The 20,770-nt window shown below is 42.6% G+C and overlaps 1 protein-coding gene and 2 long non-coding RNA genes across 3 annotated transcripts in view; all 3 read left to right on the top strand.

The window, feature by feature from the left end:
* Positions 1-11,772, top strand: part of LOC124002280 — a 32,244-nt gene extending 20,472 nt beyond the window's left edge. Inside the window, exon 3 of the mRNA XM_046309653.1 lies at positions 11,646-11,772. Coding sequence (XP_046165609.1) covers positions 11,646-11,772 — 127 coding nt within the window. The remainder of the gene's footprint in view (positions 1-11,645) is intronic.
* Positions 2,450-5,909, top strand: LOC124001709. Its single transcript, XR_006832843.1, has 3 exons — positions 2,450-2,672; positions 2,844-2,937; positions 5,471-5,909. It is a non-coding gene; the product is annotated as an uncharacterized LOC124001709 (long non-coding RNA).
* Positions 11,773-12,775: 1,003 nt separating the features above from the next.
* Positions 12,776-18,903, top strand: LOC124001707. Its single transcript, XR_006832842.1, has 3 exons — positions 12,776-15,248; positions 15,420-15,513; positions 18,336-18,903. It is a non-coding gene; the product is annotated as an uncharacterized LOC124001707 (long non-coding RNA).
* The last annotated feature ends 1,867 nt before the right edge of the window (positions 18,904-20,770 follow it).

The raw sequence follows: 20,770 nt of genomic DNA, 5'->3' as shown, positions 1-20,770 counted from the left end.
AGAAAAAAGATGTTGGTGCATTCTCTTTGATATTCTAAAATACAATTTTGATCTTAGTTTGCAAAAGCAGAGACGTAAGCTATTTCTACTGCATATTTGCTCTAAAGTGAAACGAATGGTTCAGAAACACAAATTTCAGCTCGTGAGAAAAAGAGAAATCTCAAAAGAGGTGTTCATAATACCGAGTATGCCTAAAAGCCAAGCAAAAACAAATGTGCTTTCAGATGATTTTCCTGAAAAAAATATGGAACAAAACGCAAGGCTGGTTTATCCTCATCATGGTAAAGACACTATCTCTGTGGAGACAGCTGAAACAGTCTCCACTGATGAAGCAGCGATGCTTGACCGGGATAATGGACCTGCTGAGATCTGCATAAAGGAGGAGGAGTCAGATCTTCACTCTAAGGTCAAACTGGTTTATTTCTGCAAAGACCAAGATACCGTCAGAACATCTGAAGAGCATTTGATCAAATATGGATCATGGCATGAATCAACACCCAGTAATATTCTGACTGGAAATGTATTCAGCCTTCCACAGTCACCACTACCAGCTGCAGAAAGTGGTCCTTTTGGAAGTAAAACCGAGCCAACTTCACAGATATAACCAGACGGTCCAATGCAGAATCACTCGAGACAAAATACCATAAACTTGACAGAAGTAACCAGGGGGAAAAAGGGATTTAATGAGGATAAATACATGTTTATAGCCAAGAAGGAAAAGAAAGTTGTCAGACAAGTAGAACCTCATTGAGATGAGATGGATCTGCCAGGGAAAAGAAAAGCACTTCCTTTACTTCCTGGCTGAGATCTCAGGGGGATACAAGATGGAAAGAAAAGTCTGATCTGCTCGCTGTGAAACGCCAGTTTCTCATTTGCCTGAAAAAAAAATGAGAAAAAGATTGATATTGTTATATGTGATGAAGTGCAACACGAGGTGGATTCTTACCGAACTTTCAAAATGCTTTGTAGTCGAGACTGGTTCTGAGAAGAAATGCTAAATGCTAAATCCTTGCTGGATACAGATCAGGGGCCTATTGAAAATCCGCAAAAGTCAAATTCCCTCAGTTCAAGAAGACGACTCGTACCTGGGAATGGCTCTGGACTAATTACAAAAAATCACTGCAGAAAGCAGAGACAACAAGAGTTTTGCCAAAAGGAAGAAGGGCTGTTGATCACTTGTGTGGTAGAGAGAAACACCCAGAATCAGTCTGGACAGGATGGAGCTTCAGTCTGGACAGGATGGAGCTTCAGTCTGGACAGGATGGAGCCTCAGTCTGGACAGGATGTAGTTTTAGTCTGGACAGGATGGTGCTTCAGTCTGGACAGGATGTAGCCTAACTGTGGAAAAACAGAAACTGACTGATACACACATTACAATGACAAATCAATGACCAGATTGGCAACCAGCTCCAGCTACTCCGCATCACTCTTGACTATTTGTGCTGGTTGTTTTCTGTCTCAGCTGAAGGGAGGACATTGTGTTTTAAAGTATTTTCTTTCTGTCCTGAAGTAGGTCTACCTGCCTAATACACACAGACTTTCATATAGGTAAAGCAAAGGCATGCTATAACTTAACTCTACCTTCATATATTGGGCTGCCTTTATCACAATAGTTTCACACTTTAAAAACGTGTGTTTTCAAATGACTGTATGCTACATTGATCTTTGGATCACACTTGGAATGCGAAAGGTTCCGAATGTTAGTTTTAGGTCTCCCTGAAGTCCGTAGACTTCCACTCTATTAGTCACCCTAGAACACAGTCAACGAGCCTAACGGAGATGTGCATTCATTAGGGATATACTGTAGCTAAATGTTTAATGGAGGGCTGCGCTAGCGTTTCTTGGACCAATTCAGAAATTGGTACACAAGGAGGAGTAGCACTAGTATTTTTAAGATTAAGTGAAAATAGGGAGACAATATATTTGTATTAAGGGTTTAGTCTTTGAATCGTGGATTTGTGCAGATTCCCTTGGCCTTCCTTCCTGTTTAACCTTTGATGTCTGGTCTTGCTGTAGAGACTGAATACAGCAAGATTATTGCCAGACTTTTTTGTTTTCTTAACTATTTTACGACGTAATCATTGACGAAACGAACTCCACTACAAATACAAGCCTCTATAGAAGCACCTCTGATCCTTTTTTTGTTAGAAATAAAAAGACAAAGATGTTTTATTTTCTAAGAGTATGTAGTAGTAGCATTAGTGAAATAACCTACTATGATGGATCATATTATTATTGTTATCAGTGGGCTATTGTTTTTTTTTTTTTCTTTTTTTGTGGAAAGATTCAGAGACTGTATCCAGACCTGCCTTGCTGTTACCAATATATTCCTTTTTTTGTGGAAAGATTTAGAGACTGTATCCAGACCTGCCTTACTGTTACCAATATGTTCCTTTTTTGAACAGGGAGTTATTCTACCGTAAACTAAGATTATTTTTACGTATTTTTATTTTTATTTTTAAGGATACTTCCACTGACATTCTTAGAGCTGTCATTTTATTGTGAGGAACTGCAGTTCGATCGGAATAGTTTTTCTGTTTTCGTCCTCTGTTTTGTGAGTGACCCTCTCACTCAGTCAACTCGTCTCAGGGCACAAGTCTCCCCTTCTCCAGACACTGCGTATGAATCAGACTCCGTAGCTCGTTGTGACACGTGAGCCTCTGGATGAAAAGGTATGCAAAGTAATTTGTTTTTTATGGCGGGGGGGGGTTAAATTATGATAACATTTTAAGAATTCATAGAATCTGACTGGTGCCAATAGCATTCAGGTCAACACTTAAAGGAATGTGAATTAGCTGTAATTGCTTGGTCTGATATCTTCATACATTTTTTTGTGTTTCCAGCAGAGTATCTCTAAAGCAGCGTGGTCCTATCAGCCCCCCATGTTGGACTAAACACTTTCAACTCTACACAAGTGAAAACCCCAAATCCCTAAAGGTGTGTTAAATCCCTAAATATTATATTTAAGAATCAGAATTTTTTTTGTACAATTTTGCTGCCTTGAGACAGGCAGCCCAATTCTGAATTTGTTTTCTTCAGTAATTGGTCTTTTGACAAATCAAATCAGCTTTGAAAAAGATCTGATGTGATTGGTCAAAATGTAAATTAATGGAACATTTATCAGAATTGGGCTGCCTGCCTCAACGCAAACATTGTGGCTTAGAAGAATAGCTTATTGGGGATGTCAATGTTATCCAATTATTATACTGTATGTGGAGTGGACATCACTGTGATTAACACTGGCACTAAACACTGATTAACACTGGAACTAAACACTATGATTAACACTGGCACTAAACACTGTGATTAACACTGGCACTAAACACTGTGATTAACACTGGCACTAAACACTGTGATTAACACTGGGGTGAGAAGGATTACTTTATCCTATCCTAGGTATTCTTTAAAGAGGTGGGGTTTCAGGTGTCTCCGGAAGGTGGTGATTGACTCCGCTGTCCTGGCGTCGTGAGGGAGTTTGTTCCACCATTGGGGGGCCAGAGCAGCGAACAGTTTTGACTGGGCTGAGCGGGAACTGTACTTCCTCAGTGGTAGGGAGGCGAGCAGGCCAGAGGTGGATGAACGCAGTGCCCTTGTTTGGGTGTAGGGCCTGATCAGAGCCTGGAGGTACTGAGGTGCCGTTCCCTCACAGCTCCGTAGGCAAGCACCATGGTCTTGTAGCGGATGCGAGCTTCAACTGGAAGCCAGTGGAGAGAGCGGAGGAGCGGGGTGACGTGAGAGAACTTGGGAAGGTTGAACACCAGACGGGCTGCGGCGTTCTGGATGAGTTGTAGGGGTTTAATGGCACAGGCAGGAGCCCAGCCAACAGCGAGTTGCAGTAATCCAGACGGGAGATGACAAGTGCCTGGATTAGGACCTGCGCCGCTTCCTGTGTGAGGCAGGGTCGTACTCTGCGGATGTTGTAGAGCATGAACCTACAGGAACGGGCCACCGCCTTGATGTTAGTTGAAAACGACAGGGTGTTGTCCAGGATCACGCCAAGGTTCTTAGCGCTCTGGGAGGAGGACACAATGGAGTTGTCAACCGTGATGGCGAGATCATGGAACGGCCAGTCCTTCCCGGGAGGAAGAGCAGCTCCGTCTTGCCGAGGTTCAGCTTGAGGTGGTGATCCGTCATCCACACTGATATGTCTGCCAGACATGCAGAGATGCGATTCGCCACCTGGTCATCAGAAGGGGAAAGGAGAAGATTAATTGTGTGTCGTCTGCATAGCAATGATAGGAGAGACCATGTGAGGTTATGACAGAGCCAAGTGACTTGGTGTATAGCGAGAATAGGAGAGGGCCTAGAACAGAGCCCTGGGGACACCAGTGGTGAGAGCGCGTGGTGAGGAGACAGATTCTCGCCACGCCACCTGGTAGGAGCGACCTGTCAGGTAGGACGCAATCCAAGCGTGGGCCGCGCCGGAGATGCCCAACTCGGAGAGGGTGGAGAGGAGGATCTGATGGTTCACAGTATCGAAGGCAGCCGATAGGTCTAGAAGGATGAGAGCAGAGGAGAGAGAGTTAGCTTTAGCAGTGCGGAACGCCTCCGTGATACAGAGAAGAGCAGTCTCAGTTGACTGACTGGTCTTGAAACCTGACTGATTTGGATCAAGAAGGTCATTCAGAGAGAGATAGCGGGAGAGCTGGCCAAGGATGGCACGTTCAAGAGTTTTGGAGAGAAAAGAAAGAAGGGATACTGGTCTGTAGTTGTTAACATCGGAGGGATCGAGTGTAGGTTTTTTCAGAAGGGGTGCAACTCTCGCTCTCTTGAAGACGGAAGGGACGTAGCCAGCGGTCAGGGATGAGTTGATGAGCGAGGTGAGGTAAGGGAGAAGGTCTCCGGAAATGGTCTGGAGGGGATAGGGTCAAGCGGGCAGGTTGTTGGGCGGCCAGCTTAGAAGAATAGCTTATTGGGGATGTCAATGTTATCCAATTATTATACTGTATGTGGAGTGGACATCACTGTGATTAACACTGGCACTAAACACTGTGATTAACACTGGAACTAAACACTGTGATTAACACTGGAATTAAACACTGTGATTAACACTGGAACTAAACACTGTGATTAACACTAATTAACACTGATTAACACTAATTAACACTGGAACTAAACACTATGATTAACACTGGAACTAAACACTATGATTAACACTGGCACTAAACACTGTGATTAACACTGTGATTAACACTGGCACTAATCACGAAGTGTAGCCTAGTGGTTAGTGTTGGACTAGTAAACGAAAGGTTGCAAGTTCAAATCCCCGAGCTGACAAGGTACAAAATCTGTCGTTCTGCCCCTGAACAAGGCAGTTAACCCATTGTTCCCCGGTAGGCCGTCATTGAAAATAAGAATTTGTTCTTAACTGTCTTGCCTAGTTAAATAAAGGTACAAATAAATATATATATAATATTTAACCACCTATGGAAAGTTGATTGCATCATTTCTCTCTTCATTTTATTCACAGATCCTCTATTTGCCATACTAGAGGGACATGAAGTATGACTCCATCCTCAACATGTGGACCTGCCCTGAGGATGTTGGACACCACTGTTACACCTTCAGCCTTCGTTGATTTCCTGTCAGACTGGTTGTTTTTCAACTACATTCCACGGACGGACTGACCTGAACTTTTACCAGAACAGGAATACAATGTTCAACAGACTCCCTCCTCACCAGTGGGACTGACTATTCAGACTGGTCATCTTTGAACTCAACAGGAACACAATGTTCAACAGACTCTCTCCTCACCAGTGGGACTGACTATTCAGACTGGTCATCTTTGAACTCAACAGGAACACAATGTTCAACAGACTCTCTCCTCACCAGTGGGACTGACTATTCAGACTGGTCATCTTTGAACTCAACAGGAACACAATGTTCAACAGACTCTCTCCTCACCAGTGGGACTGTGAACTCAACAGGAACACAATGTTCAACAGACTCCTCCTCACCAGTGGGACTGACTATTCAGACTGGTCATCTTTGAACTCAACAGGAACACAATGTTCAACAGACTCTCTCCTCACCAGTGGGACTGACTATTCAGACTGGTCATCTTTGAACTCAACAGGAACACAATGTTCAACAGACTCCTCCTCACCAGTGGGACTGACTATTCAGACTGGTCATCTTTGAACTCAACAGGAACACAATGTTCAACAGACTCTCCCTCACCAGTGGGACTGACTATTCAGACTGGTCATCTTTGAACTCAACAGGAACACAATGTTCAACAGACTCCTCCTCACCAGTGGGACTGACTATCAGACTGGTCATCTTTGAACTCAACAGGAACACAATGTTCATCAGACTCTCTCCTCACCAGTGGGACTGACTACTCAGACTGGTCATCTTTGAACTCAACAGGAACATAATGTTCAACAGACTCTCCTCACCAGTGGACTGACTACTCAGACTGGTCATCTTTGCGAACTCTTTGAACTCAAGAGGAAACACAATGTTCAGACTCAGACTCTACTCAGACTGGTCGTCTTTGAACTCAAGAAGAACACAATGTTCATCAGACTCTACTCAGACTGGTCGTCTTTGAACTCAAGAAGAACACAATGTTCATCAGACTCCCTCCTCACCAGACTTGGGACTGACTACTGAGACTGGTTGTGAGGTCACAGGAAATAGAGTCACGTTCACGTTTTGGAAATTCAATGGTCATTAAAAAATAAAATAAAATCTGCATTTACACTGTTTGGCATTTTTGTGGTGGAGTTTTTTTTGTGCATCTTAAGAGTGGAAACCCTATGTGATTCGCTCTTTCAACATTTCATGTAGCCTATCAGTGGGTATGTTTTGTCACTTTGCTTTGTTACACCACAATCGTGAGTTTTATGTTAATTCTAGTCAATTCACATTCACAACTAACAATTCACACTCCAATGTACGACTTTAAAATATCGTCTGTCCAGAAGACGGCAGCAGAGATCACTATTATATAAAGATAAAGAACCAACTGTCACCACCAGGTGGCGACACAACCATTATCTAATTCACTAATGCGACGCTCAGTTCAGACAAAATAAATTGGTCCAGACGTTGCTGGAATAATCATTGACTGTCTTGTACCAACATCGTTTGCCCAAAAGATATCAATACATTCACCTGGGAGTTGGTCAATTAAATATATCTCAATTGTACATGAGAAATTCAGACTTTCCGCACTTCTGATCTCCTCCAATGGGTTTCGAGAAGGACGCGAGAAGTCAATGAATGCAATTGAGATTCTCCCACTGACCCACACCCAAGCTAATTCATATTATCTTTTGGCCACACGATGGTGGTATAAGATTGTCAATGGTTTTCTCCAGCAACGTCTGAGCCATTTTATGTTGTCTGAACTGAGGGTTGCAAAATTCCCGCTAACTTTCCCAAAATTCCCAGAACTCCTGGTTGGAAGATTTCCTTCTTACTCCCGATTTCAAATATACTTATGTAAATGTGATATTGCAAAGATTTCTAAAAATGTGTTTTTGTTCTGTCATTATGGGGTATTTTGTTTAGATTGATGATGGAAAAATACTCTTGAATCCATTTTAGAATTAGGCTGTAAGGTAACAAAATCAAGGGGTCTGAATCCTTTCTGAAGCCACTGTAGATGTGTTCCTGACGCTCCCTGTTGATGTAAAAGAAACATACTAAAAGTTAGGAGATATCTAATCAATGGAAGATGGAATTAAAATTATGTCATTAAAAGTTAGGCTACAACGACCAAGTGCCAACAGGTATACTGCTACTTGATACTCTGAATGGAGTGATTGTTATCTGTAGGATTGGAAAGCGCGTGCTCTGCAGCCTTAATTAGCCTAGCGAGCTGACGTTATCTGGCTTAACTAGTTTCTCCTCGTTTGATGCCGTCAAAGAGGCCTGCTAGAACCTCTCTCTCGCGCCCTTTATTATCTCCGGTTAATGAAGTAGCTTTAAAAAAAGTTGTCAGGTCCGTTCGGAACAGGTATCCTATATTTTAAACATATCTGGTCCGCGTGGGAAAGCCCCAGGTCCGTTCGGAACAGGTCTCCTATATTTTAAACTTTTTAATTTATGCATATCTGGTCCGCGTGGGAAAGCCCCAGGTCCGTTCGGAACAGGTCTCCTATATTTTAAACTTTTTAATTTATGCATATCTGGTCCGCGTGGGAAAGCCCCAGGTCCGTTCGGAACAGGTCTCCTATATTTTAAACTTTTTAATTTATGCATATCTGGTCCGCGTGGGAAAGCACCAGGTCCGTTTCGTAACAGGTCCAACTTTTTTAGACCCATGAAGAACCCTAGCGTGTGTGCGCGTGCATGAGAAAAATGGGTCTAACCAGAGAATTGTATATAAAATCCCTATTAATTTAGTATAATTTCTGTAGGATCTAGTAAAGAATGTTCATATAACTTTTATCATGCCCTTTTAATGTGGCATAAATACAACCAGTCATGATGTTTTCATCTGATTGGTCAACCACTTCAAAAGGTGCTCCCGTTGGCTTCCCGCACACGTTTGTCCAATCACAGAATCATTCCATCATCCAAACAGTGCGCTGATGGAAAGAGACGCCGGTTACGTAAAACCTGAAGGTGTTTGTCATTAAGTCCACCTGTCGTCTGAATTGATGCTGCCAGTCTGCTGTACATGCGCGTCTCAAACACTTATCTCCACCTTGGGGTGAATAAAAATGTTGTTCTCTAACCGCAGTTTAGAAGTGTATAGCGCCCGTTTTAAAGTGAATTCGCTCATTTTCCTGCAGCTGACATGCCGTAATGTTAAATAATGGTCTGAATTATTGTGACAGGTTCAAGTTTTACTGTGGTGATTATTTGTTTTTACCGGACAATACCGGATGACTTTCACTCTTGGCTATTCCACCCTAAATGTTTCTGCTTTGTGTGTGTTTATGTCCATAAAGTCACAACAGAACGTTTACAGTCAGAGGCTGTTGCTCCTCAGTGAGTTTGAAGCCCGTAAGTATATTATTAGTATTAATTACACATATTAGAGCCATAGTAGCCTACATACCTTCTTTATGTTGACATTTTTTGCTGTTTACCAAACAGGGTTGGTGTCAATGCAGGAAATACACTGCAATTCAAATGTTCTTCAATGCTTTTCAGTTGGGAAAATGTTGGAATTGGAATTTGGTTTACTTCCTGAATTGAAATAACAACTGATTTTAATGACTCAATAAGACATCTGAAGTGTTATGTGTTTGTGTTGAGTCAATTACACCATGTCAAGCTAACCTTAGATATATCTATTATATATACAGTGGGGCAAAAAAGTATTTAGTCAGCCACCAATTGTGCAAGTTCTCCCACTTAATTACAGGCCTCTCATCTTTTTTCATCATAGGAACACTTCAACTATGACAGACAAAATTAGGAAAAATCCAGAAAATCACATTGTAGGATTTTTAATGAATTAATTTGCAAATTATGGTGGAAAATAACACCATTGGTGGTTGACTAAATACTTCTTTGCTCCACTGTATTTTCAGGTCTCTCCAGCGATGTTCGATTGGGTTCAGGTCCAGGCTCTGGCTGGGCCACTCAAGGACATTCAGAGACTTGTCCCGAAGCCACTCTTGTGTTGTCTTGTCTGTGTGCTTAGGGTCGTTGTCCTGTTGGATGGGGAACCTTCTCCCAAGTCTGAGGTCCTGAGCCGGTACCGGTACCCCCTGTATATAGCCTCCACATTGACTCTGTACCGGTACCCCTGTATATAGCCTCCATATTGATTCTGTACCGGTACCCCTGTATATAGCCTCCACATTGACTCTGTACCGGTACCCCTGTATATAGCCTCCACATTGACTCTGTACCAGTACCCCTGTATATAGCCTCCACATTGACTCAGTACCGGTACCCCCTGTATATAGCCTCCACATTGACTCAGTACCGGTACCCCCTGTATATAGCCTCCACATTGACTCTGTACCGGTACCCCCTGTATATAGCCTCCACATTGACTCTGTAACGGTACCCCCTGTATATAGCCTCCACATTGACTCTGTACCGGTACCCCCTGTATATAGCCTCCACATTGACTCTGTACCGGTACCCCCTGTATATAGCCTCCACATTGACTCTGTACCGGTGCCCCCCTGTATATAGTCTCGCTATTGTTATTTTACTGCTGCTATTACTTTTTTTTTTTTTTTTTTACTTATCTATTTTTTACATAACACTTATTTTTCTTAACTTCTTAAAGCATTGTTGGTTAGGGGCTTGTAAGTAAGCATTTCACTGTAAGGTCTGCACGTGTTGTATTCAGCATTTCACTGTATAGTCTACTACACCTGTTGTATTCAGCATTTCACTGTAAGGTCTACTACACGTGTTGTATTCAGCATTTCACTGTAAGGTCTACTACACCTGTTGTATTCAGCATTTCACTGTAAGGTCTACTACACCTGTTGTATTCAGCATTTCACTGTAAGGTCTACTACACCTGTTGTATTCAGCATTTCACTGTAAGGTCTACTACACCTGTTGTATTCAGCATTTCACTGTAAGGTCTACTACACCTGTTGTATTCAGCATTTCACTGTAAGGTCTACTACACCTGTTGTATTCAGCATTTGACTGTAAGGTCTACTACACGTGTTGTATTCAGCATTTCACTGTAAGGTCTACTACACCTGTTGTATTCAGCATTTCACTGTAAGGTCTACTACACCTGTTGTATTCAGCATTTCACTGTGAGGTCTACTACACCTGTTGTATTCAGCATTTCACTGTAAGGTCTACTACACCTGTTGTCATTCAGCATTTCACTGTAAGGTCTACTACACCTGTTGTATTCAGCATTTCACTGTGAGGTCTACTACACCTGTTGTATTCAGCATTTCACTGTTAGGTCTACTACACCTGTTGTATTCAGCATTTCACTGTAAAGTCTACTAAACCTGTTGTAATTCAGCATTTCACTGTGAGGTCTACTACACCTGTTGTATTCAGCATTTCACTGTGAGGTCTACTACACCTGTTGTATTCAGCATTTCACTGTAAGGTCTACTACACCTGTTGTATTCAGCATTTCACTGTAAGGTCTACTACACCTGTTGTATTCAGCATTTCACTGTAAGGTCTACTACACCTGTTGTATTCAGCATTTCACTGTAAGGTCTACTAAACCTGTTGTATTCAGCATTTCACTGTGAGGTCTACTACACCTGTTGTATTCAGCATTTTACTGTAAGGTCTACTACAACTGTTGTATTCAGCATTTCACTGTAAGGTCTACTACACCTGTTGTATTCAGCATTTCACTGTAAGGTCTACTACACCTGTTGTATTCAGCATTTCACTGTAAGGTCTACTACACCTGTTGTATTCAGCATTTCACTGTAAGGTCTACTACACGTGTTGTATTCAGCATTTCACTGTAAGGTCTACTACACCTGTTGTATTCAGCATTTCACTGTAAGGTCTACTACACCTGTTGTATTCAGCATTTCACTGTGAGGTCTACTACACCTGTTGTATTCAGCATTTCACTGTAAGGTCTACTACACCTGTTGTAATTCAGCATTTCACTGTGAGGTCTACTACACCTGTTGTATTCAGCATTTCACTGTTAGGTCTACTGAAGTCTTTGACCTTCCTGATCCAAAGACAGTTACAGTTTTGGAATACTCCCTTAAATGGGCACAGTTCTATTTGCAAAACAGCTTGTCAAATCCTACACCTTTTGACGTTTGCATAAAGGAGGAGCCTGTTGTGGGCCTGATCTCTCCTCTGCATGTGAAGACTGAGAAGACTGAAGACTGAGAAGACTGAGAGCTTCTCCACTGAGGCTGATTTTGCCTCACAAGTGTGTGGAAATCGGAAGCAGGTTGTGTGTGAGTTTCTCGAGCATAATTTTGATTTGGATTTAAAAAGTGGGAAAACTGAGCTGGCCGAAGATATTATGAGAAGGTTAAGAGCAGTTTTACGGCGCAAGACAGGTAAAAAACGTACATGGAGATTGGGACTTGAAAATGAAGTTTTTTTAAAGAAGTCACGCAAACGAAAGAACCCTGCGGAGATGTCCACTAACCAGAAGGTCACTGGGAGCATCACTTGAGCTGAAATACCAAATGAAAGAAGTATCAAAAGGAGGAGATTGAATTTAATGAGGAAGAAGAAAGACATGGACATGTTAGTAACCAAGGAGACCGAGGAAGGCCATTTCTCTGAAGTAGTACAAATAGAACCTCGTCTTGTCAAAATAGAGAGAATCTCTGATGAAACTGACCTTGCACTTTGTACTGACGAAACAAAGCAAATTGACGTTACCAACTTGGACCAATCAAATGTGACGTCTCACACCAAAAATATGGTGAAAGCCAAAGCGTGCTACCCACTCTGTGAGGAAATAGGTCTGGACCTTGATATCACATCCAAACCATCTAAACAGAAACTGGAATTGAATTTACTGACAAACGGTGTAATATTTGAGGTGCATAAATATGCAGGGATGAAATCCCATCATAAAAATTAAAAAAGTGGGCGCATTCTCATTGATATTCTAAAATACAATTTTGATTTTAGTTTGCAAAATCAGAGACGTAATCTATTTCCACTGCATATTTGCTGTAAAGTGAAACAAATGGTTCAGAAACACAAATCTGAGCTCGTGAGAAAAAGAGAAATCTCAAAAGAGGTGTTCATAATACCGAGTGTGCTTAAAAGCCAAGCAAAAACAAATGTGCTTTTAGATTTTTTTTCCTGACAAAAATATGGAACAAAACGCAAGGCTGGTTTATCCTCATCATGGTAAAGACACTATCTCTGTGGAGACAGCTGAAACTGTCTCCACTGATGAAGCAGCGATGCTTGACCGGGATAATGGACCTGCTGAGATCTGCATAAAGGAGGAGGAGGAGGAGTCAGATCTACACTCTGAGGTCAAACTGGTTTATTTCTGCAAAGACCAAGATACCGTCAGAACATCTGAAGAGCATTTGATCAAAGATGGATCATGGCATGAATCAACACCCAGTAATATTCTGACTGGAAATGTATTCAGCCTTCCACAGTCACCACTACCAGCTGCAGAAAGTGGTCCTTTTGGAAGTAAAACCGAGCCAACTTCACAGATATAACCAGACGGTCCAATGCAGAATCACTTGAGACCAAATACCATAGACTTGACAGAAGTAACCAGGGGAAAAAAGGGATTTAATGAGGATAAATACATGTTTATAGCCAAGAAGGAAAAGAAAGTTGTCAGACAAGTAGAACCTCATTGAGATGAGATGGATCTGCCAGGGAAAAGAAAAGCACTTCCTTTACTTCCTGGCTGAGATCTCAGGGGGGGGGGATACAAGATGGAAAGAAAAGTCTGATCTGCTCGCTGTGAAACGCCAGTTTCTCATTTGCCTGAAAAAGATTGATATTGTTATATGTGATGAAGTGCAACACGAGGTGGATTCTTACCGAACTTTCAAAATGCTTTGTAGTCGAGACTGGTTCTGAGAAGAAATGCTAACAAATCCTTGCTGGATACAGATCAGGGGCCTATTGAAAATCTGCAAAAGTCAAATTCCCTCAGTTCAAGAAGACGACTCGTACCTGGGAATGGCTCTGTACTAATTACAAAACAACTGTTTAAAATCACTGCAGAAAGCAGAGACAACAAGAGTTTTGCCAAAAGGAAGAAGGGCTGTTGATCACTTGTGTGGTAGAGAGAAACACCCAGAATCAGTCTGGACAGGATGGAGTTTTAGTCTGGACAGGATGGAGTTTTAGTCTGGACAGGATGGAGTTTTAGTCTGGACAGGTTGGAGTTTTAATCTGGACAGGATGGAGCTTCAGTCTGGACAGGATGGAGCTTCAGTCTGGACAGGATGGAGTTTCAGTCTGGACACGATGGAGTTTCAGTCTGGACACGATGGAGCTTCAGTCTGGACAGGATGTAGCCTAACTGTGGAAAAACAGAAACTGACTGATACACACATTACAATGACAAATCAATGACCAGATTGGCAACCAGCTCCAGCTATTCCGCATCACTCTGACTATTTGTGCTGGTTGAACTTCTGTCTCAGCTGAAGGGAGGACATTGTGTTTTAAAGTATTTTCTTTCTGTCCTGAAGTAGGTCTACCTGCTTAATACACACAGACTTTCATATAGGTAAAGCAAAGGCATGCTATAACTTAACTCTACCTTCATATATTGGGCTGCCTTTATCACAATAGTTTCACAGTTTAAAAACGTGTGTTTTCAAATGACTGTATGCTACATTGATCTTTGGATCACACTTGGAATGCGAAAGGTTCCGAATGTTAGTTTTAGGTCTCCCTGAAGTCCGTAGACTTCCACTCTATTAGTCACCCTAGAACACAGTCAACGAGCCTAACGGAGATGTGCATTCATTAGGGATATACTGTAGCTAAATGTTTAATGGAGGGCTGCGCTAGCGTTTCTTGGACCAATTCAGAAATTGGTACACAAGGAGGAGTAGCACTAGTATTTTTAGGATTAAGTGAAAATAGGGAGACAATGTATTTGTATTAAGGGTTTAGTCTTTGAATCGTGGATTTGTGCAGATTCCCTTGGCCTTCCTTCCTGTTTAACCTTTGATGTCTGGTCTTGCTGTAGAGACTGAATACAGCAAGATTATTGCCAGACTTTTTTTGTTTTCTTAACTATTTTACGACGTAATCATTGACGAAACGAACTCCACTACAAATACAAGCCTCTATAGAAGCACCTCTGATCCTTTTTTTGTTAGAAATAAAAAGACAAAGATGTTTTATTTTCTAAGAGTATGTAGTAGTAGCATTAGTGAAATAACCTACTATGATGGATCATATTTTTATTATTTTTATCAGTGGGCTATTTTTATTTATTTATTTTTCATTTTTTTGTGGAAAGATTTAGAGACTGTATCCAGACCTGCCTTGCTGTTACCAATATATTCCTTTTTTTGTGGAAAGATTTAGAGACTGTATCCAGACCTGCCTTACTGTTACCAATATGTTCCTTTTTTGAACAGGGAGTTATTCTACCGTAAACTAAGATTATTTTTACGTATTTTTTATTTTTTTAAGGATACTTCCACTGACATTCTTAGAGCTGTCATTTTATTGTGAGGAACTGCAGTTCGATCGGAATAGTTTTTCTGTTTTCGTCCTCTGTTTTGTGAGTGACCCTCTCACTCAGTCAACTCGTCTCAGGGCACAAGTCTCCCCTTCTCCAGACACTGCGTATGAATCAGACTCCGTAGCTCGTTGTGACACGTGAGCCTCTGGATGAAAAGGTATGCAAAGTAATTTGTTTTTTATGGCGGGGGGGGGTTAAATTATGATAACATTTTAAGAATTCATAGAATCTGACTGGTGCCAATAGCATTCAGGTCAACACTTAAAGGAATGTGAATTAGCTGTAATTGCTTGGTCTGATATCTTCATACATTTTTTTGTGTTTCCAGCAGAGTATCTCTAAAGCAGCGTGGTCCTATCAGCCCCCCATGTTGGACTAAACACTTTCAACTCTACACAAGTGAAAACCCCAAATCCCTAAAGGTGTGTTAAATCCCTAAATATTATATTTAAGAATCAGAATTTTTTTTGTACAATTTTGCTGCCTTGAGACAGGCAGCCCAATTCTGAATTTGTTTTCTTCAGTAATTGGTCTTTTGACAAATCAAATCAGCTTTGAAAAAGATCTGATGTGATTGGTCAAAATGTAAATTAATGGAACATTTATCAGAATTGGGCTGCCTGCCTCAACGCAAACATTGTGGCTTAGAAGAATAGCTTATTGGGGATGTCAATGTTATCCAATTATTATACTGTATGTGGAGTGGACATCACTGTGATTAACACTGGCACTAAACACTGATTAACACTGGAACTAAACACTATGATTAACACTGGCACTAAACACTGTGATTAACACTGGCACTAAACACTGTGATTAACACTGGCACTAAACACTGTGATTAACACTGGGGTGAGAAGGATTACTTTATCCTATCCTAGGTATTCTTTAAAGAGGTGGGGTTTCAGGTGTCTCCGGAAGGTGGTGATTGACTCCGCTGTCCTGGCGTCGTGAGGGAGTTTGTTCCACCATTGGGGGGCCAGAGCAGCGAACAGTTTTGACTGGGCTGAGCGGGAACTGTACTTCCTCAGTGGTAGGGAGGCGAGCAGGCCAGAGGTGGATGAACGCAGTGTCCTTGTTTGGGTGTAGGGCCTGATCAGAGCCTGGAGGTACTGAGGTGCCGTTCCCCTCACAGCTCCGTAGGCAAGCACCATGGTCTTGTAGCGGATGCGAGCTTCAACTGGAAGCCAGTGGAGAGAGCGGAGGAGCGGGGTGACGTGAGAGAACTTGGGAAGGTTGAACACCAGACGGGCTGCGGCGTTCTGGATGAGTTGTAGGGGTTTAATGGCACAGGCAGGGAGCCCAGCCAACAGCGAGTTGCAGTAATCCAGACGGGAGATGACAAGTGCCTGGATTAGGACCTGCGCCGCTTCCTGTGTGAGGCAGGGTCGTACTCTGCGGATGTTGTAGAGCATGAACCTACAGGAACGGGCCACCGCCTTGATGTTAGTTGAAAACGACAGGGTGTTGTCCAGGATCACGCCAAGGTTCTTAGCGCTCTGGGAGAAGGACACAATGGAGTTGTCAACCGTGATGGCGAGATCATGGAACGGGCAGTCCTTCCCCGAGAGGAAGAGCAGCTCCGTCTTGCCGAGGTTCAGCTTGAGGTGGTGATCCGTCATCCACACTGATATGTCTGCCAGACATGCAGAGATGTGATTCGCCACCTGGTCATCAGAAGGGGGAAAGGAGAAGATTACTTGTGTGTCGTCTGCATAGCAATGATAGGAGAGACCATGTGAGGTTATGACAGAGCCAAGTGACTTGGTGTATAGAGAGAATAGGAGAGGGCCTAGACGCGAGATTTCATCTGGAGAGAGAGGGGAGAAAGAGGTCAGAGCACAGGGTAGGGCAGTGTGAGCAGAACCAGCGGTGTCGTTTGACTTAGCAAACGAGGATCGGATGTCGTCAACCTTCTTTTCAAAATGGTTGACGAAGTCATCTGCAGAGAGGGAGGAGGATTCAGGAGGGAGGAGAAGGTGGCAAAGAGCTTCCTAGGGTTAGAGGCAGATGCTTGGAATTTAGAGTGGTAGAAAGTGGCTTTAGCAGCAGAGACAGAGGAGGAAAATGTAGGGAGGAGGGAGTGAAAGGATGCCAGGTCCGCAGGGAGGCGAGTTTTCCCTCATTTCCGCTCGGCTGCCCGGAGCCCTGTTCTGAGAGCTCGCAATGAGTCGTCGAGCCACGGAGCGGGAGGGGAGGACCGAGCCGGCCTGGAGGATAGGGGACATAGAGAGTCAAAGGATGCAGAAAGGGAGGAGAGGAGGGTTGAGGAGGCAGAATCAGGAGATAGGTTGGAGAAGGTTTGAGCAGAGGGAAGAGATGATAGGATGGAAGAGGAGAGAGTAGCGGGGGAGAGAGAGCGAAGGTTGGGACGGCGCGATACCATCCGAGTAGGGGCAGTGTGGGAAGTGTTGGATGAGAGCGAGAGGGAAAAGGATACAAGGTAGTGGTCGGAGACTTGGAGGGGAGTTGCAATGAGGTTAGTGGAAGAACAGCATCTAGTAAAGATGAGGTCGAGCGTATTGCCTGCCTTGTGAGTAGGGGGGGAAGGTGAGAGGGTGAGGTCAAAAGAGGAGAGGAGTGGAAAGAAGGAGGCAGAGAGGAATGAGTCAAAGGTAGACGTGGGGAGGTTAAAGTCGCCCAGAACTGTGAGGTGAGCCGTCCTCAGGAAAGGAGCTTATCAAGGCATCAAGCTCATTGATGAACTCTCCGAGGGAACCTGGAGGGCGATAAATGATAAGGATGTTAAGCTTGAAAGGGCTGGTAACTGTGACAGCATGGAATTCAAACACTGTGATTAACACTGGAACTAAACACTGTGATTAACACTGGCACTAAACACTGTGATTAACACTGGAACTAAACACTGTGATTAACACTGGCACTAAACACTGTGATTAACACTGGCACTAAACACTGTGATTAACACTGGCACTAAACACTGTGATTAACACTGTGATTAACACTGGCACTAATCACGAAGTGTAGCCTAGTCGTTAGAGTGTTGGACTAGTAACCGAAAGGTTGCAAGTTCAAATCCCCGAGCTGACAAGGTACAAAATATGTCGTTCTGCCCCTGAACAAGGCAGTTAACCCATTGTTCCCCGGTAGGCCGTCAATGAAAATAAGAATTTGTTCTTAACTGTCTTGCCTAGTTAAATAAAGGTACAAATAAATATATATATAATATTTAACCACCTCCAGAATGTTGATTGCATCATTTCTCTCTTCATTTTATTCACAGATCCTCTATTTGCCAAACTAAAGGGACATGAAGTCTGACTCCATCCTCAACATGTGGACCTGCCCTGAGGATGTTGGACACCACTGTTACACCTTCAGCCTTCGTTGATTTCCTGTCAGACTGGTTGTTTTTCAACTACATTCCACGGACGGACTGACCTGAACTTTTACCAGGACAGGAACACAATGTTCAACAGACTCCCTCCTCACCAGTGGGACTGACTACTCAGCCTGGTCGTCTTTGAACTCAAGAAGAACACAATGTTCATCAGACTCTACTCAGACTGGTCGTATTTGAACTCGAGGAACACAATGTTCCTCACTCTCCTCACCAGTGGGACTGACTACTCAGACTGGTCGTCTTTGAACTCAAGAAGAACACAATGTTCATCAGACTCTACTCAGACTGGTCGTATTTGAACTCGAGGAACACAATGTTCATCAGACTCCCTCCTCACCAGTGGACTGACTACTCAGACTGGTTGTGAGGTCACAGGAAATAGAGTCACGTTCACGTTTTGGAAATTCAATGGTCATTAAAAAATAAAATAAAATCTGCATTTACACTGTTTGGCATTTTTGTGGAGTTTTTTTTGTGCATCTTAAGAGTGGAAACCCTATGTGATTCGCTCTTTCAACATTTCATGTAGCCTATCAGTGGGTATGTTTTGTCACTTTGCTTTGTTACACCACAATCGTGAGTTTTATGTTAATTCTAGTCAATTCACGTTCACAACTAACAATTCACACTCCAATGTACGACTTTAAAATATCGTCTGTCCAGAAGACGGCAGCAGAGATCACTATTATATAAAGATAAAGAACCAACTGTCACCACCAGGTGGCGACACAACCATTATCTAATTCACTAATGCGACGCTCAGTTCAGACAAAATAAATTGGTCCAGACGTTGCTGGAATAATCATTGACTGTCTTGTACCAACATCGTTTGCCCAAAAGATATCAATACATTCACCTGGGAGTTGGTCAATTAAATATATCTCAATTGTACATGAGAAATTCAGACTTTCCGCACTTCTGATCTCCTCCAATGGGTTTCGAGAAGGACGCGAGAAGTCAATGAATGCAATTGAGATTCTCCCACTGACCCACACCCAAGCTAATTCATATTATCTTTTGGCCACACGATGGTGGTATAAGATTGTCAATGGATTTCTCCAGCAACGTCTGAGCCATTTTATGTTGTCTGAACTGAGGGTTGCAAAATTCCCAGAACTCCTGGTTGGAAGATTTCCTTCTTACTCCCGATTTCAAATATACTTATGTAAATGTGATATTGCAAAGATTTCTAAAAATGTGTTTTTGTTCTGTCATTATGGTGTATTTTGTTTAGATTGATGATGGAAAAATACTCTTGAATCCATTTTAGAATTAGGCTGTAAGGTAACAACATCAAGGGGTCTGAATCCTTTCTGAAGCCACTGTAGATGTGTTCCTGACGCTCCCTGTTGATGTAAAAGAAACATACTAAAAGTTAGGAGATACCTAATCAATGGAAGATGGAATTAAAATTATGTCATTAAAAGTTAGGCTACAACGACCAAGTGCCAACAGGTATACTGCTACTTGATACTCTGAATGGAGTGATTGTTATCTGTAGGATTGGAAAGCGCGTGCTCTGCAGCCTTAATTAGCCTAGCGAGCTGACGTTATCTGGCTTAACTAGTTTCTCCTCGTTTGATGCCGTCAAAGAGGCCTGCTAGAACCTCTCTCTCGCGCCCTTTATTATCTCCGGTTAATGAAGTAGCTTTAAAAAAAGTTGTCAGGTCCGTTCGGAACAGGTATCCTATATTTTAAACATATCTGGTCCGCGTGGGAAAGCCCCAGGTCCGTTCGGAACAGGTCTCCTATATTTTAAACTTTTTAATTTATGCATATCTGGTCCGCGTGGGAAAGCCCCAGGTCCGTTCGGAACAGGTCTCCTATATTTTAAACTTTTTAATTTATGCATATCTGGTCCGCGTGGGAAAGCCCCAGGTCCGTTCGGAACAGGTCTCCTATATTTTAAACTTTTTAATTTATGCATATCTGGTCCGCGTGGGAAAGCACCAGGTCCGTTTCGTAACAGGTCCAACTTTTTAGACCCATGAAGAACCCTAGCGTGTGTGCGCGTGCATGAGAAAAATGGGTCTAACCAGAGAATTGTATATAAAATCCCTATTAATTTAGTATAATTTCTGTAGGATCTAGTAAAGAATGTTCATATCACTTTTATCATGCCCTTTTAATGTGGCATAAATACAACCAGTCATGATGTTTTCATCTGATTGGTCAACCACTTCAAAAGGTGCTCCCGTTGGCTTCCCGCACACGTTTGTCCAATCACAGAATCATTCCATCATCCAAACAGTGCGCTGATGGAAAGAGACGCCGGTTACGTAAAACCTGAAGGTGTTTGTCATTAAGTCCACCTG

This window comes from Oncorhynchus gorbuscha, linkage group LG17 (assembly GCF_021184085.1).
Source record: "Oncorhynchus gorbuscha isolate QuinsamMale2020 ecotype Even-year linkage group LG17, OgorEven_v1.0, whole genome shotgun sequence".
Lineage (NCBI taxonomy): Eukaryota > Metazoa > Chordata > Actinopteri > Salmoniformes > Salmonidae > Oncorhynchus > Oncorhynchus gorbuscha.
The sequence above is the reverse complement of the archived record's forward strand: the minus strand, read 5'-3'. Positions and strand labels throughout refer to the sequence as shown.